This window comes from Hemiscyllium ocellatum, chromosome 26 (genome assembly GCF_020745735.1).
Source record: "Hemiscyllium ocellatum isolate sHemOce1 chromosome 26, sHemOce1.pat.X.cur, whole genome shotgun sequence".
Lineage (NCBI taxonomy): Eukaryota > Metazoa > Chordata > Chondrichthyes > Orectolobiformes > Hemiscylliidae > Hemiscyllium > Hemiscyllium ocellatum.
This window is the reverse complement of record NC_083426.1, coordinates 14,594,051-14,611,567: the sequence shown is the minus strand read 5'-3', so window position 1 is coordinate 14,611,567 and position 17,517 is coordinate 14,594,051. Positions and strand designations below refer to the sequence as shown.

Sequence of the window (17,517 nt, the reverse complement as noted above, 5' to 3'; positions counted from 1 at the left end):
ACCAAAGAGCATCCCTCCCAGATCCATCCCACCCCTTTACAATATCCCTGTAACTCTGCATTCCCCATGGCTAATCCTTCTAACCTGTACATCGTTGAACACAATGGGCAATTTAGCGTCTCCCATCCACCTAACCTGCACATCTTTGGACTGTGGGAGGAAACCGGAGCACCCGGTGGAAACCCATGCGGACAGAGGGAGAATGTGCAAGTTCCAAACAAACAGTCACCTGAGGCTGGAATCAACCCCGATCTGAGAGTCTACAGTTTCACAGTGTTCAACCATTATACAACTGGAATTGAAGCGTAGAAGGACATTTCCCTTCAAACAGTGAGCATTACCAGAGTTTCTTTGCATTTATGTTGCCAATGTCAGGGCGGTGGACAAAGATGTCCATGGGTGTCCATGAGTGGATGACACTGGTGATGTCACACTACCATGGCACTATGCCTTTGCACACATGTTCAACAATACCACTGTCAACCAAGGAACTCTCACCTCCTTCACTGTGCTCACTGCTCTGAAGTCTGCTTCTCCCACTCCCTGCTCTACACTCCCACTACAGGCTCCACTCACCTGCTCTGCACACTGGGATCTCAACCAAAGGCACTGAGATGGGAATTTTCCAGCCTAAGAACATCGAGTTGGCCAGAGATCAGCAAAGACTGCAAATTGTTCAGCTCCCTGTCACTCCCAGCTCAGCTCAGCTCAGCAGCGATACATGTACATCACAAGCACTATGACTGCATTGGCTGCAAGTGTTTCCCCTACAGCTGCAGTGTTCATGAATGCAACATTTTCTAGAAGACATGGAAAGAATGTAAGATTGAATTCCGCAATCAGCAAGGTTCCTTCATTAAACTGCCAGGTCTCAGCAATTTAGAACACTTACAGACCACTTCTTGTTTCCTTCAGGTTTTAAAGATTTCATTCCTCAGGCCTATCCAACCACCAACAAGCCCCTTGTTCTGTTATTGCCAAAGTGTTGGCAAATGTTTGGATGGGTCTCACAGTCTTTGCTGATCTCTGGCCAACTCGATGTTCCTAGACTTGAAGACTCCTATCTTTAGTTGAGGATCTCAGGCCCCATAGCTTCCCTTAAGGCTCCTGAAATCTTTTTCTCTAAGCAACCTAGAGATTTTGCCCAGTGGAAGCTGAGAATCATATCAAATTGCCCAAACTCACTTTATTTCCTCACCAAGAGTATAGAGGGAGGGAACAATTCCCAACTGTGGTTACAAAGACTATATTTATCACTAAGGCTGAACAGAAGAAATCCTGAGCTGTGATTTTAAAACTAACACTGATTGATATTACATTCTGCTGCCACTTTTGATGTGTTTTTTTAAAATCACTTTTGACCAAATTTTAATGCTTTCTCTTTTTGTTTTATTTCCCAGAAATCCAAATGATGAGTCTGGGAGTGAAATTGTTTTTGGTGGATTTGATACTTCGCACTTCACTGGTGAACTTCATTGGATTCCTGTGACCAACAAAGGATACTGGCAAATTCAGTTAGACGGGTAAATGCAGGCACGAGATAAACTGCATTTGCATTCCATACAATAAGTGGTGTTCCAGGGCATGTAGGTTTTCACAGAACCACTAGATGGTGGTCAAAACCTACTTCCCATGGAGCACCCCTTCAATTATACCTTGACGTGATCTCTGATTCTGAATTAGGTTTTATAGTACATTTAGGATGAGATGTGGCAGGAAAATCTGAGTAAAGGAGTGGGGCATTTGATCACAAGGATGGGGGATGGGGATGGGGGGGTAATAATATGGTCAAGTAAGAGATTCCTTAGCAGATAATAAAGAGTTGGAACTGCTTATTTTCTTACACTGTTACTCTCGAGGTATTCAGTTATAGATTGTTTCAAGGTTGGTCAAGGCTAATGGAGAATAGAAATCCTCGGCTATAACATGAGGTGGATAGCATCCATTATTTAAGGGAAAGTTAGATAAATACATGAGAGAGAAAGGAATTGAAGGAAATGTTAACAGGGTGCAATGAGGTTACTGTGTAATACCTGCATAGACTTTTTGTGCCAACTGATTTTCTGTCACATACCATCCTCTGTGTGATTCTGCAGGATCTCTGACTTAATATAGGCTTAAAAGTACAGTAACCACAAATTAATTGTACAATTCTAATCTTAAGATTCAGTGCCCTTCAGTCTGATGAAGGCAAGAAATTTTCTGCATCTGAATGTCCACAACATTAATAATAAAAAAAATGAATTACCAGCACATATAGAAAACCATGTGTAAAATCAGTAGCCATATATATCTAATGGCCATCAATAAAACCAAATCTGTGACCTGGATATCTACGGGTCTGTGACATTCAGGAAGAATATAAAGGTGGGAAATGATTGGGTGGTAACTCTGTAAGTAACAATGTGCATTCATATTGCAGTGAGAGATTACCTTTGTTCTAATGTCAAAGATACAGTATCAGTTTAAAGTGGAATTAGGAAACATCAAGAGGCAGAAGACATTGGTGGAAGCTGTTTATCAGCCACTAAACAGCAGAGGTAACCACATACAGTATAAATTGGGAAAGCAGGTGTGTAGAGTTACAGTAATATGGTAATCATGGAAGTTTTTAAAAGAGAATGGGAAACCTAATTAAGTGTTACAGAGGATGAATCCTTGAAATGTAGGTTTTTTGAAGCCATTTCCTGTGGAACCAATTAGGAAATGGACTCTAAATCTAGTATCATGCAATGACAAAGGACATATTAATAACATTGTTGTAAAGGAACCTTCAGAAACAGTGACTTCAATGTGGAAGACTGTTCCATTTAAGCTTGAAGGTGATGCAGTTCAATCAGAAACAAGGCTCTTAAATCTTAACAGAAGAAACTATGAAGGTGTAGAAACTGTGGGTAGAGTTGAGGAACTTCAAAGGGAGTTGTGTACAGGCCTCTTAGCAGTAGTACGATGTGGGGAAGAAAATAAATCAGGAGACAGAAAAGACATGTAAGAAAAGCCACTGTTACAATAATCTTGGGGACTTCAATATGTAGGTGTACTATGAAAACCAGGTTGGCATCAGATGGGGCAGCACAGTGGTTAGCACTGCTGCCTTACAGCACTAGGGACCCAGTTTCAATTCCTACCTCGGGCAACTGACTATGTGGGCTTCGTCTAGGTGCTCTGGTTTCCTCCCACAATCAAAAGACATGCAGGTCAGGTGAAGTGACCATGCTAGATTACACATAATTTTAGTTGCATTAGTCAGGGGTAAATACAGGGTTGGGTGGGTTACTCTTCGGAGGGTTGGTGTGGACTTGGGCTGAAGGACCCATTTCAATAATGTAAGGAATCTAATCTCAAGAAATGGGATTAGTGGAATGTCTACATGATGTTTTGTTTTTGGAGCAGTTTGTAGTAAGGCCCACTAGGGTACAGGCAATTCTGGTTACAATGATGTGTAATGAGGCAGACTTGATTAGCGAGCTCAAGTGAAGGAACCTCCAAGGGACAGTGACTGTGATATGATAGAATCACACGGTAGTTTGAGAGGGAGGAGCTAGAATGAAATGTAATGGTATTACATTTGAGTAAAGGTAGCTATAAAAACATGAGAAAGGAGCTGGCTTGTGTTGATTGGAAGGGAAGCCTAGCAGGGAAGACAGTGGAGCAGCAATGGTGGAGTTTCTTTGGGCAATTTGGATGGCACAGTGGAAATTCATCACAAGGAAGAAGAAACATACTAAGGGAAGGATGAGACTGATAGAAGATGTCAGGGACACCATAAAAGCAAAAGAGAAAACATTCAATGTGGTGAAAATTGGGGGGAATCCAGTAGATTGGGAAGCCTTTAAAAGCCAGCAGAGGATAACTAAAAAAGCAATAAGGGGGGAGAGAATCTGAAATATGAGAGTAAGCTAGTTAGGAATACAAATGAAGATTACAAGAATTTTTTTAGATATTTTAAAGACAATGGGCATTGGGCTGCCAGAAAATGAGGCTAGAGAAAGAATAATGCAGAACAAAGAAATGGCTGAGGAACTGAGTAGATACTTTGCATCAATGTGCACAGCAACATACCAGAAACTCCAGAGAGTCAGGAGGCAGAGGTGGGGTAACCATCACAAAGGAGAAGGTGATAGCGAATCTGAAAGGTCTGAAGGTTGATAATTACCTGGACCAGATGGATTACATACCAGAGTTCTGAAGGAGATAGCTGGGGAAATTGTAGAGTCATTAATAGTGATCTTTCAGGAATCACTGGAGTCAGGGAGGGCCCCCATAAGACTGGAAAATGGCTAATGTAACACTCATGTTTAAGGAGGTAGCAAGGCAGGAGTCAGGAAACTATAGGCCAGATAACCTGACCTCAGATATTGGTAAGATTTTAGTATCCATTATTAAGGATGAGATTTTGGAACACTTGGAAATGCAAGGTAAAATAAGGTGGAGTCAGCATGACTTTGTTAGGGGGAGGTCAAATATGTTAGAATTCTTTTAGAAGATAACACGCAAGTTAGACAAAGGAGAGCCAGTGGGCATGATTTATTTGGATTTCCATAGACCTTTGACAAAGTGCTGCAGAGGAGGCTGCTAAACAGGATAAGAGCCCATAGTATTAGAGACATGGATAGAGGATTGGCTGACTGGCAGAAGGCAGAGACTGGGGATAAAGAAGTCATTTTCAGGATGGCAGCTGGTGATTAGTGGAATTCAGCAGGGATCAGTGTTGGGACTACAACTATTCATGTTATACCTTAAAGATCTGGACAAAGAAACTGAGGGCATTGTTGCTAAGTTTGCAGATGACACAAAGATAGGAGGAGGGACAGGTTGTGTTGAATAAGTAGGGGAGCTGCAGAAGGACTTCCGACAGGCTAGGAGAGTGGTCAAAGAAGTAGCAGATGCAATACAATGTGGGAAAGTATGAGATTATATTCTTTGGTAGGAAGAACAGTGGTGTAGATTATTTTCTGAAAGGGGAAAGGCTTTAGAAATCTGAAGCACAAAAGGATTTGGGAATCCTAGTTCAGGAGATTCTGTTAAGGTTAAATTGTAGGTTCAGTTGGCAATTAGGAAGAGGGCGAGAATATAAGAGCAGAGATGTACTGCTGAGGCTGTATAAGGTTCCGGTCAGTCTAATTTGGAATACTGACAGTAGTGTGGGAACCCATATTTAAGGAAGATGTGCTGACATTTTAAAGGGGTGCAGAGGAAGTTTACAAAGAAGATCCAGGGGATGTAGGGCTTGTTGAATGAGGAGCAGCTGGGGACTCTGGGTCTGTAACTGATGGAGTTTAGAAGGATGAGAGGGAAATCTTATTGAATGTCTATACACAACTTGTGAAAATTGGATTAAACCAATTGCCCAATTCTACACACATGATTAATTCAGGTTGCAGAATGCTTCAGGCCTGGATAAAGTGGATGTGGAGAAGATGCTTCCACCAGTAGGAGAGACTAAGATCAGAGGACACAGCCTCAGAATGAAAGTATGACCCTTTACAACTGAGAGGAAGGGGAATTTCTTCAGCCAGAGTGTGAGTCTATGGAACCCATTGCCTCAGAGGGCTGTGGAGGCTGATTGGCCTAAATTTGCTCCTATATCTTATGGGCTATTTCCAGAAGAATAAAACAACATTCAGCTTATCAAACCCATGCTTCTAGAGCTCATGTAGAACAGTTCTAACACAGACTAAACATAAGCCTTCTTCTATGGTCATTTATCTAAAAGCATTTTTAAAAGTTCCTGCTAGAGCAAAGAACAAATATACCCTTCATAGATCTACATTTTCTGATTTTATAAAAGCTGCAGACACCCACATAGCAAACTTTTTTAATGACAATTGAAAGATGCAGATGATGAACCCCGGCCAAAAACAATCCTATTCTAGTCACACAGATCAAGTTTCTTAGAGAATAGACAAGGTTGTTAAAAGAGCTATTGCAAGCTTTTATAGTTAAATGATTAGCTGAACCACAATTGCTGCTAAATAGTACTTCAAAAAATTTTGCGTTGACATCAAACAGGGGAAAATAAGCATTGTCTTTGAGAGGACAAGTCTGAGTGAAGAGGTCTCATGGCCCATTTAACAGCTGTTGAAAGTGTCATTAGGCACAGAGCCACAGTGCTGGGGAATTGATTGCTGTGATCAGGATGGTGTGGGGATTGTTTGAATCACAGGTCAAATAGATCACTCTGACCAATTTCTCAATACCAGCAACAGGCCAGAGTTTATATATTTTTAACTGGGTATTTGAGAGCTTAGAGAGTAGTTCAATGATGTCTATATTAGGCCATGTGGTTTTGTTATGACTGTACAAAACAGTCCTTCATGGATTTCTTCTGAACAATGGTATCACTCGCTGGGAATAATATATTATAAATCAAACCCAACCATTTCCTGAGTTATCACAACTTGTGAAAATTGGATTAAACCAATTGCCCAATTCTACACACATGATTAATTCAGGTTAAATGAATGCACACACTAAGTATTTTCACATTCATAGAAAAACTTTTATTTATTGTAATCAAACTGTTTTTGACCAATGGCAAAAAGTAGACCAAATCAATTGTTCATTTACAACTGTATGATATAAACACGTCTAGTAAAAGGACAGCATTCCTAATGTATGTAACTTTAATTTTACCCCACACTACCCCACACACACTCAGAGGAATACAGTTCTGTACCTCCAGTCCAAATCACCAAACAGATTGGTTGGTGCTGCAATCATTTTTCTTTCTTCAATGGTACCACAATGTTATTTGAGATGATTGTTTTTTTAGTTGACTGGCTGCTTAGAAATTCGACTTCATTTGACTTAAATCCCTTGAGGTAAGGTCTGTCTCAGCTGTTTAGTCCATCAATGGATCTCCTGGCCCAAGTTCAGAGCGGGTGACAAAACTCTCTATCCAGCTGCAGCAGTGAGTTATTCTCAAAATTCTTGTTTATAACTTTTCCTTGCTATGTTTGTGTGCCAGGTCAGATAATAGCTTGTATTAGTTCTTTTAATTTATTTGCAATCACATCACTATCATGTTCAAAGCCACCATCAGATGTATTTTCTCCAGCTTCTTTGCAAGGTTATGCTTGAAGAAACATGTACCTGTCTAGAGTGGTAATGCCCTAATCTTTATGGTCACGGAAACTGAAGCACAGCTCCCTCACAACTCCAACAGTTATGAGCAAAAATCAAGTCTTGACTATTTTCTTCCCAACCTGTCTTTCTGTTCTCACACCCACAATGCAGTTCTTCAGTCAGGGTACCATTTCTTCTATGATGTTCCTCTCTAGCACAATGAGATGAACATAGGGGTGGCATGGTGGCTCAGTGGTTAGCACTGTTGCCTCACAGTGCTAGGGATCTGGGTTCAATTCTAGCCTTGGGCGACTGTCTGTGTGCACATTCTCCCCATGTCTGTGTACGTTTCCTCCCACAATCTAAAGACGTGCAGGTTAGGTGAATTGGCCATGCTAAACTGCCCATAATGTTCAGGGTTGCGTGTGTTAGGTGCATTGGCCAGAGATGAATGGAGTCTAATAGCTTAGGGGAATGGGTCTGGGTGGATTGCTCTTCAGACGTTCGGTGTGGATTTGTTAGGCCTAACGATCTGTTTCCACACTGTTGGGATTCTAACAGGACTCCATGAAAACCAGTTTACATATCTCAATGTGCAATGAAGAAAAGAACAATTACATGATTCAAAGTAAGCAACGCAATACAAAAGTAATTAATACATTGGCTTACTGGATTGTGTGTGTGTGTGTTTGTGCACATGCACACCAGTATTGGCTTACATTGTGGAAATTCATTTTCTAATGAAATGCCCTAAATATTCAATGGTTGCCTAACTGCTTTCTGCCTTGGGTGAGATCAGAAAAATAAGAAGTGATCTCAATGAATAAGAAAGATTTTAGTGAGCTAGACAGGGTGAAGCTAGGAGTCTGTTTCTCCCTGGTTGGAGAATTTAGACCTAGAGGATTAGAATTTCAGATTGAGTGGTTGGCTATTTAGGGTGAGATAAGGAGATATATCTCAACACAGAAAGCTGTGAATCTTTGGAATTCTGTGCTTCAGAAGACTAGTTATTAAACTTATTCAAGACTGAGATTGATAGAGTTTTTGGGTTGTGAGGGAATTAAGGGATTTAGGGATAGAGCAGGAAAGTGGAGGTGAGGTGGATGATCTTGTTAATTAGGAGAGTAGACTCAAGGTTGCACGTGGTCTATTTCTGATGTCCTTGTGTTTTTAGTGTGAAGGTCGGTGGAACTGTTCTGTTCTGTGAAAATGGATGCAAAGCCATAGTTGACACTGGCACATCTCTCCTTACTGGACCTGTCAAGAGCATCAATGCACTACAGAACAGGATTGGGGCAGTTTCTAGCAGAAATGGAATGGTATGTACAAGAAAATGTGACTTTAATATAGAAGCAGTTCATTATGGTCTATCAAGTAGGACAAGATAACAGGATTTCCTTATCCTTTTATGATGACAGATTTGAAAAGTTAGAGGTAGTAAAATATGTCTCTCAATTAAAATTCAACTATTATGATTTCAAAATGATTCCAAAATAAAATTTATTACACAGGAAGACTTTTTTTGCACAGTGAGTTGTTACAAGCTGGAAGCTGCCTCTAAAATGCCTCATGATCACCTCCTACTGCTAGAGTAGATAATTGCTCTTTTAATAACTGGGCACTGATGTGTTTTACAGTACTCCATAGACTGTGATCATATGTCCAATATGCCTGATGTGACGTTCACAATAGGAGGTGTTGACTATGTTCTTCCACCACAGGCCTACACACTTCAGGTATGTAGCCACTTATTTCAAGAGGAAAGAACTATTTGACTTAACAGGAAAATTGAATTCTACTGTTTGATAAACTGTTATTTCCCCAGAATGATAGCAGAACATGGGGTAGATTTATAATTGAATACTCCCAACGTGTAGAGCTTCTCAGGAGAGGAATGCATACCATAAATTTCAGTCATGGGATCAACATGTCCACCTTGAGAATGGGTGAAAAGTCCAATGGATGGCAAATTGGGTGGAGTGGTGTCTGCACACAATTGTTGCATATTGGTCCTGCCTTAAATCAGATTATTTGCAAAGTTTTGCCTTAAAATCAGATTATTTACCTCACAGTTCCAGAAAGAAATAACTAATAACAATAACAGCAAAGGCATAACATTTAATGTATAAATAAATATATACATCTCTGCAAATTATAAATAACCAACAGTTTCTAAACCAGGCCATTCACTTGTAGTTTTGCATGATAGTTATATTGACTTCAGCTGTTACTCAGCAGTAGTTGTCTCACTCCTGAGTCAGAAGTTTCAGTTCTCCTTGTGGTTGAATCTTCATAACTTTCATAATTGAATGATGTGACTTTTGGCAATGACATGATATCAGATATCATGAGTCATTAATGCACATGTTACCAATGTGACCTCTGTTTGAGCATTCAATACAGGTTGCATATGAAACATTGTTATGGTTTAGCTAGCATGTGTGCACTGAGAGCCTATTCCCCGTTTCCCTATGTCTCTGTCCCACATCACGATTCCCTGTCTTTCACCCTGTTCCTCTCTTTTCCATCTGTTTCCACATGTCTCTTTCCTATCCCTCTCCCTATTCCCTCTCCCCTATCCATTGCTCCCATACCATTTCCACTGCTACTCTTCTTAATTCAGACACAGAGACATGGACAACAGCCATGAAGGGGTTGGGAGCAGCCATAAAAAGCTTTATTTGTCAGGTTTCAGGGTGGACAATGCAGGCAGACTGGAACTGACTGAATTATTTTATTTACCTGGTGAGTTGGAGTTGCAGCATCCATCTCTGGGGTTGGGGGGTGCATTGGTTTCCACTGATGCCAATGAAAAGCCCACTCCACACTCGAGGTTAGTGAGAAAGAGAGTAAGGGGAAATCTGTCACTTGGATTATTCCCTGATGATCAAGCTGCTCTAACAATCATTGTTGTGAATCTTGTAGGACCAGTCTCAAAAACAGCCAATCAGTGGTGGTAATGGGTAGGATCAGGAAGGGTGAGAATGAAACGTGTTGAACACACATCATCATTCATTTTTAAATGTCCATCAACTGTATGTGCCGGAGTTTAAAAGAAAGACTATAACACAAAATAGGTGCAAAGTACTGCAGATGCTGGAATCTGTACTGAAAACAAAAAATGCCAGACATGAAACATTGACTTGCTCTCTCTCCACAGAGCTGCCTGACTCACTGTGATTTCAACATCTTTTATTTTCTGTTTAAAAAATCGCAACTGTTTTGAACTGGAGCATGTCAGCAGGTCAACTTTGTCCAAGTTGAGTCAACAATTGTGACTCAACAATTTTGTAACATAGTCTAAGATGCAACACAAACTGACAATCCTGGGTGCTACTGAGTGAGTGCTGCATTTGAGTGAGACACTTAACTAAGGCCCTGTATGCACTCTTGGCAACATGTGAAATAATATAATCGCGACCTTGAAGAAAAACAAGCGAGTTCTCTTGGAATTCAGACCAATATCTATTATTATCACTGAACACAGATGATCCAGTCATTAGCTGAATGAGGATTTGGAGGATCTTTCTGTATGCAGATTAGCTGCTGTATTTTTTTATTTTATAATGTGGAGGTGCCAGTGATGGACTGTAGTGGACGAAGTTAAAAATCACACAACACCAGGTTATAGTCCAACGTGTATAAGCTTTTGGAGCACTGCTCCTTCATTAGATAGCTGGTGGAGCAGGATCGTAGGACACAGAATTTATAGCAAAAGATCACAGTGTCATACATGTATCGCATCAGTGTATGATACTATGATCTCTTGCTATAAATTCTGTGTCCTATGATACTGCTCCACAAGGTACCTGATGAAGGAGCAGTGCTCCAAAAGCTTATACACATTGGACTATAACCTGGTGTTGCGTGATTTTTAACTTTTTTATTTTGTAGCATTGCTTTATCGAATTTTATAGTACTTCAGTAGAACAAAACTTAATTATTGCAAAGTCTTCCTGGAAGCATTCTGTTATGAGTTCTCTCCTTATTTGAAATGCAGTAGGTATTGCGATTCACCAAGTCTGTTCCCCTTGCAGGAGGAGGATGAATGGGGACGAATTTATTGCAGCAGTGGATTCCAAGGAATGGACATACCTCCACCTGCTGGACCATTCTGGATCCTGGGTGACGTCTTCATTGGCTATTATTATGCAGTGTTTGATAGAGGGAACAACAGGGTGGGCCTGGCTAAATCCATCCCGTAATGTCCCATTACACTGATTCAGGCAGACAGGGTTGCAACGTTTATTGCAGTTACTTAGAATGTTGCTAAAACTCCAATGTGTACAGCATCACTTTGAAATTAAGGTTTTTAACATTCAGAAATCAATGCATTAAAATCTTCTGTCAATAATTTGCCATGTTGCTAAAAGTCTCCACACGCAGTTTGCAAATTCACAGTACAATCTTTACTAGGGTTTTGATTTTTTTCAGGATTTTGATTTAAAATAAATCTTAGGGCAGGCAGTGTCATTGTTGCTCACAATTACATTTAGAAAATATGGCATAGAGCCCAGTGTCGGTGCTGTTTAAATGATATTTGCCCTTTAAACCAATTGCTATGAAAATACTCAATGCATTCAGAGATTAAGTTCACTGACCAGTAATTTATTTGCCTTCAGGGTGATTTTATTGAATATACTGAGAACTTGAAACTAAAATGTTAGATAGCTACATTTGACTTTCATTGCAATGCACTCCTATCTACAAATCTGGGCAAAATTGCCAGTTTGAGAGACAACCCTGTCCTGGGAAAGGAGACACAGATACCGCTATCATGTGTCAGGAGACCTCCCACCATGTATGTGGCAAGTAATCATATGACTCAGCCAACGTTGTCTATCTCATACGCTGCAGGCAAGGATGTCCTGAGGCATGGTACATTGGAGAGACAAAGCAAAGGCAACGGCAACAGATAAATGGACATCACACAACAATCAGCAGACAGGAGTGTTCCCTCCCAGTCAAGGAACACTTCACACTTCAGCGGTCCGGGACATTCAACCTTGGACCTTTGGGTGACTATCCTCCAAGGCAGACTACAGGCAACAATGTGAAGTGGCCGAGCAGAGGCTGGTGGCCAAGTTCAGTACCCATGGGGATGGGGATGGTGTTAACTGGGACCTTGCGTTTATGTCACACGACAGGTGACCCCACTGCACTATACTCTCTCACACACACACACACACACACACAGAGATAGGTGCACACACACACAGACACAGACACTCCTATAGACACATACTCATAAAGGATATTAAGGTGGACAAATCCCCAGGACCAGATGGGATCTATCCCAGGTTGCTAAGGATGGTAAGAGAGGAAATAGCTGGGGCCCTGACAGATATCTTTGTAGCACCTTAAACACAGGTGAAGTACCGGAGGACTGGTGGGTTGCTCATGTTGTCCCCCTGTACAAGAAGGGTAGTAGGGTTATTCGAGGTAACTATAGACTAGTGAGCCTAACATCAGTGGTGGGAAAGTTGCTGGAGAAGGTACTGAGAGATAAAATCTATTTATATTTGGAAAAGAAAGGGCTTATCAATGATAGGCAACATGGTTTTGTGCAGGGTAGGTCGTGCCTTACCAACTTTAGAGTACTTTAAGGAAGTGACCAAGTTGATAGATGAAGGAAGGGGTGTAGATGTCATATAAAGGGACTTTAGTAAGGCGTTTGATAAATTTCTCCATGGTAAACTAATGGAGAAAGTGAAGTCACATGGTATACAGGGTGTTCTTGTGAGGTGGATAAAGAACTGATTGCACAAAAGGAGACAGAGGATTGTAGTTGAAGGGAGTTTCTCAAACTGGAGAACGGTGACCAGTGAGTGTTCCTCAGGGATCAGTGCTGGGGCTGCTGTTGTTTGTAACATACATAAATGATCTGGAAGAGGGCATTGTTGGTCTGATCAGTAAGTTTCATTGGATGGGGTATTAAGTATAAGAGCTGGCAGATCATGTTAAAATTTTACAAGACTTTGGTTCGGCCGCATTTAGCATATTGTGTACAGTTCTGGTCGCCACATTACCAAAAGGATGTGGATGCTTTGGAGAGGGTGCAGAGAAGGTTTACGAGGATGTTGCCTGGTGTGGAAGGAGCTAGCTATGAAGAGTGTTTGAATAGGTTAGAATTGTTTTCATTAGAAAAAAGGAGATTATGGGGCCATCAAATTGAGGTCGCCAAAATCATGAAGCGTATAGACCGTGTAGATAGAGAGAAGCTTTTCCCAGGGTGAGGAATTCAATAACGAGTGGTCACGCATTCAAGATGAGAGGTGAAAAGTTTAAGGGGGATATACCCTGCAAGTACTTTACACACAGAGGGTCGTAGGTGCCTAGAACGTGCAAAGGCAGTAGAGGCAGGCACAGTAGATTCATTTAAGGTGTGTTGGACAGATGCATGAGTAGGTAGGGAGCAGAGGGAAACAGATCCTTAGGAATTGGGCGATAGGTTTAGACAGTGGATTTGGATCGGCTTAGGCTCGGTGGGCTGACGGGCCTGTCCTTGTGCTGTAAACTTTCTTTGTTCTTTGTTCCTACAGACACACACACACACACACACACACACTCCTACAGATACATACACATTCCTACAGACACATACACATTCCTACAGACACATACACATTCCTACAGACCCATACACTCACGCAGACCCTCTCTCATACACAAGCTGACTCTCATACGCTTAGCTGAAAATGTGTTGCTGGTTAAAGCACAGCAGGTCAGGCAGCATCCAAGGAACAGGAAATTTGACGTTTCGGGCCAGAGCCCTTCATCAGGAATGGGGCTCTGGCCCAAAACGTCGAATTTCCTGTTCCTTGGATGCTGCCTGACCTGCTGTGCTTTAACCAGCAACACATTTTCAGCTCTGATCTCCAGCATCTGCAGACCTCACTTTTTACTCTCATATGCGTACACATACACTCTCACACTCTCATGCACACACACACCATCTCACAGACTTATACCCCTTTACACTCATACACTTGCACACACTCTATCACAGGCACTCATGACCCTCCCCCCCACGCACACACACACACACACACATGCACACAGACACAGACACACGAATATAAGTTTGTGGAGTGAATTTGTATTTGCAGAATTACATTTTATTTTGCTCAAAAACTGCATAAATCCATGTAAAATTTTGTAAATCCCTTTTTTAGATTAGAACCAGTCTGAACATTGGGGCACAGACAGTCTCACACAGGGCACCTCACACCTTCAATGCATTGTCTGGGCCGACATGGCACCTACTGTTAAAGTTCACTTGACAATGTAACTTTAAAAAAGGTCTGCGATATACATATGAAACCAACATGTTGATTCTAAAAGATGAGAGACTTAACAAACAATCCAGGCCTCTTTCAACATATAATTTCAGTTGCATCACACTATAAACTTTTGCTATAAGTTCTGTGTCTTACGATCTTATTCTCCACAACCACCTGATGAAAGAGCAGCGCTCTGAAAGCTAGTACTTCCAAATAAACCTGTTGGACTGTAACCTGGTGTTGTATGATTTTTAACTTTGCATTCATAGTGAATTGGTGACATTGTTCCTGGAAAAGGAGAAAAGCTGGAAGTGAAGATTCCATTTGTTGCAATGAACTAATATGCATCAAGGTCTTACATCACAATCGGTTTGATTCATCTTGTTCGTCAACATTTATTGCAGTGCTTCCTGAGAGAAAACTATTCTTCAAATGTTTTGTAAAATGGGTTCCTTTTTAAAGAAATCTATATATATTAAGCGCGTTGCTTCTGTTGCTTATTGAACTGTAACTAAAATCACAAATCAGGATTAACATTGATTGTTTCTGTAACTAATTGAAATAATTAAAATGACTTTCTCTCAGTTAATGATTAATCATTCAAGAAATGGTTCCTCATGTTACTCAATCTCAGTCTCCAATGTCTGATTAGTGCCAGATTAGTGGGGACGGTAAGGATAAAATGGTAAATAATCACTGTTGGTAAAATAGGAACATGCAATTTGGAGAATTTACTTCTTCCATTCTTGTTGAACTTGTGGTTTTTGTTCAGATCAATAAATTCGCTTTTTGTAGCACTGTGCCAATACACTAAGAATGAGCACCGATAAATGTACTGGAGGCTGACTTTGGAGAGAGTATGCCTTTAGGTTCTTGTGGTACACTGGTAGTGTCCCTACCTTTGGGCCAGGAGACCTGAGTTCAAGTCCCAAGTGTTCTCAAGGTGTTTAATAACATCTCTGAACAGTTTGATTTGGAAATATCTATGGCAGAAAAAATGCAGAGCGAGGTATTTGCAGGCAGAGATTGTAAAGGCTTCAGAATAGAGCAACAACACAAGATAGTGGTTGCAGTGAATCTGAAACAAACACAGAGGAGGAACTCAGCAGGTCTGGCAGCATCTGTGGAGAGAGGTACAGAATTAAAGTTCGAAGTCCAATATGGTGCTTCTTCTGAAACATTGTGAAGAAGTCAGTTAGAGCTTGAAACACTAGATATGCTTCTCTCTCACACAGATGATGTCAGACCTGCCAGGTTTCCCCAGCATCATCTGTGTAGATGATATCTGGCAATGACTGGGAAAATAGAGATTAGATTAGATTACTTACAGTGTGGAAACAGGCCCTTCGGCCCAACAAGTCCACACCGACCCACCGAAGCGCAACCCACCTATACCCCTACATTTACCCCTTACCTAACACTACGGGCAATTTAGCATGGCCAATTCACCTGACCCGCACATCTTTGGACTGTGGGAGGAAACCGGAGCACCCGGAGGAAACCCATGCAGACACGGGGAGAACGTGCAAACTCCACACAGTCAGTCACCTGAGTCGGGAATTGAACCTGGGTCTCAGGTGCTGTGAGACAGCAGTGCTAACCACTGTGCCACCGTGCCATCCATAAAGGGGGATAAAGAAAGGATACTATGTCTTGATATGAGAAAATAGGATAAAAACTAGAAATATAGAACATAGAACAGTAAATCTCAATTCAGATCCTTCAGTCCTTGATGTTGTACGACCCTTTCAACCGACTAACCAAGGTACCCTTTATTGTTCTATCTCCAATGTTTTGATCCAAGAGTCACTTAGCTATCCCTAGTGTATCTGACTCTACTACCACTGCTGGCAGTGCATTCCACACACCCACAACTTTCTGTGTAAAGAACTTACTTCTGACATCTTCCCTAAACCTTTCACCAATTACCTTAAAATTATGCCCCCGCATGATAATCATTACCACCCTGGGAAAAAGTCATTGGCAATCCACTCTAACTATGCCTCTCATCATCTTGTACACCTCTATCAAGTCAGCTCTCACCCTTCTTCACTCCAATTAGAAAAACCCTAGCTCCCTCAACCTTTCTTCATAAGACATGCCCTTCGGTCCAGGCAGCAAGCTGGAAATATCCTCTCTAAAGCTTCCACATCCTTGCTGTAATGAGGCGACCAGATCTGAACACTATATTTCATATTTATCATCTTCATTCAGAAAAGACTGTGAAATCCAAATGGCATTCTTGAACATTTGAATTAGGAGCAGGAAAAGGCCAACTGGACCTCAAGTTTGCTCCACCATTCCAGAAGATCATGTCTGATGTGATTCCTCAACATTCCCTCATACCTCTGATAACCATTCAATCCTTGATTATCAAGATATTAGTGACCTCTGCCTTAAAGATATTCACGGACTCTGCAATCATGGCTTTTGAGGAACAGTTTTAAAGATTTGCAGACGTTTGTGAAAAAAGGTTTCCCCCTACCTCTGTCTCATAAATATTCTCTAAACTGCTCCCAATGCACTTACGTCCTTACTTAAATATGGAGACCGAAATGATACAAAGTAGTCCAGACATAATCTCACTAATGCCCTGTATAACTGGAGCATAACTGCCTTACTTTGGATTTTCCTTTCAGTAAGCAATAATATTCTATTAGCTTTCCTAATTACTTGCTTTACCTGAATAACAACCTTTTGTGATTCATGCACTAGGACACATTGATCTCCCTGCATCTCAGAGTTCTGCAATTTCACAACATTTAGATAATAGGCTTTGTTTTCATTCTTCCAAAATGCAAATTTCACATTTACCTACATTATACTCCATTTGCAAGATCTTTGCCCACTCACTTAACTTATCTACAACCCTCTACAGCCACTATAGCCTTCACAACTTACTTTACTACCTATCTTAATACTCTCAGCAAATTTAGGAACCATACCTTTAGTCCCACCATGCTAGTCATTTATACATATATTGTAAAAAGTTAAGACCTTAACACTGATGTGTGTAGAAAACCATTTGTTAAAACTTGCTAGCAGAAAAGTACTTGTTTATGATGACTGTGTTTCCTGTAACTAGTCAATCTTCTGTCAATGTCAACATGTTACCCACTTATATCATAAGCTTTTATTTTCTACAGTAACCTTTGTGATATCATGT

The 17,517-nt window shown here is 40.9% G+C and overlaps 1 protein-coding gene across 1 annotated transcript in view; it reads left to right on the top strand.

Annotated features, from left to right (window-relative positions):
- Positions 1–11,273, top strand: part of LOC132828094 (cathepsin E-A-like) — a 28,694-nt gene extending 17,421 nt beyond the window's left edge. Inside the window, exons 7-10 of the mRNA XM_060845004.1 lie at positions 1,401–1,523; positions 8,243–8,387; positions 8,706–8,804; positions 11,106–11,273. Of these exons, the coding sequence (XP_060700987.1) occupies positions 1,401–1,523; positions 8,243–8,387; positions 8,706–8,804; positions 11,106–11,273 (535 nt within the window). The remainder of the gene's footprint in view (positions 1–1,400; positions 1,524–8,242; positions 8,388–8,705; positions 8,805–11,105) is intronic.
- The last annotated feature ends 6,244 nt before the right edge of the window (positions 11,274–17,517 follow it).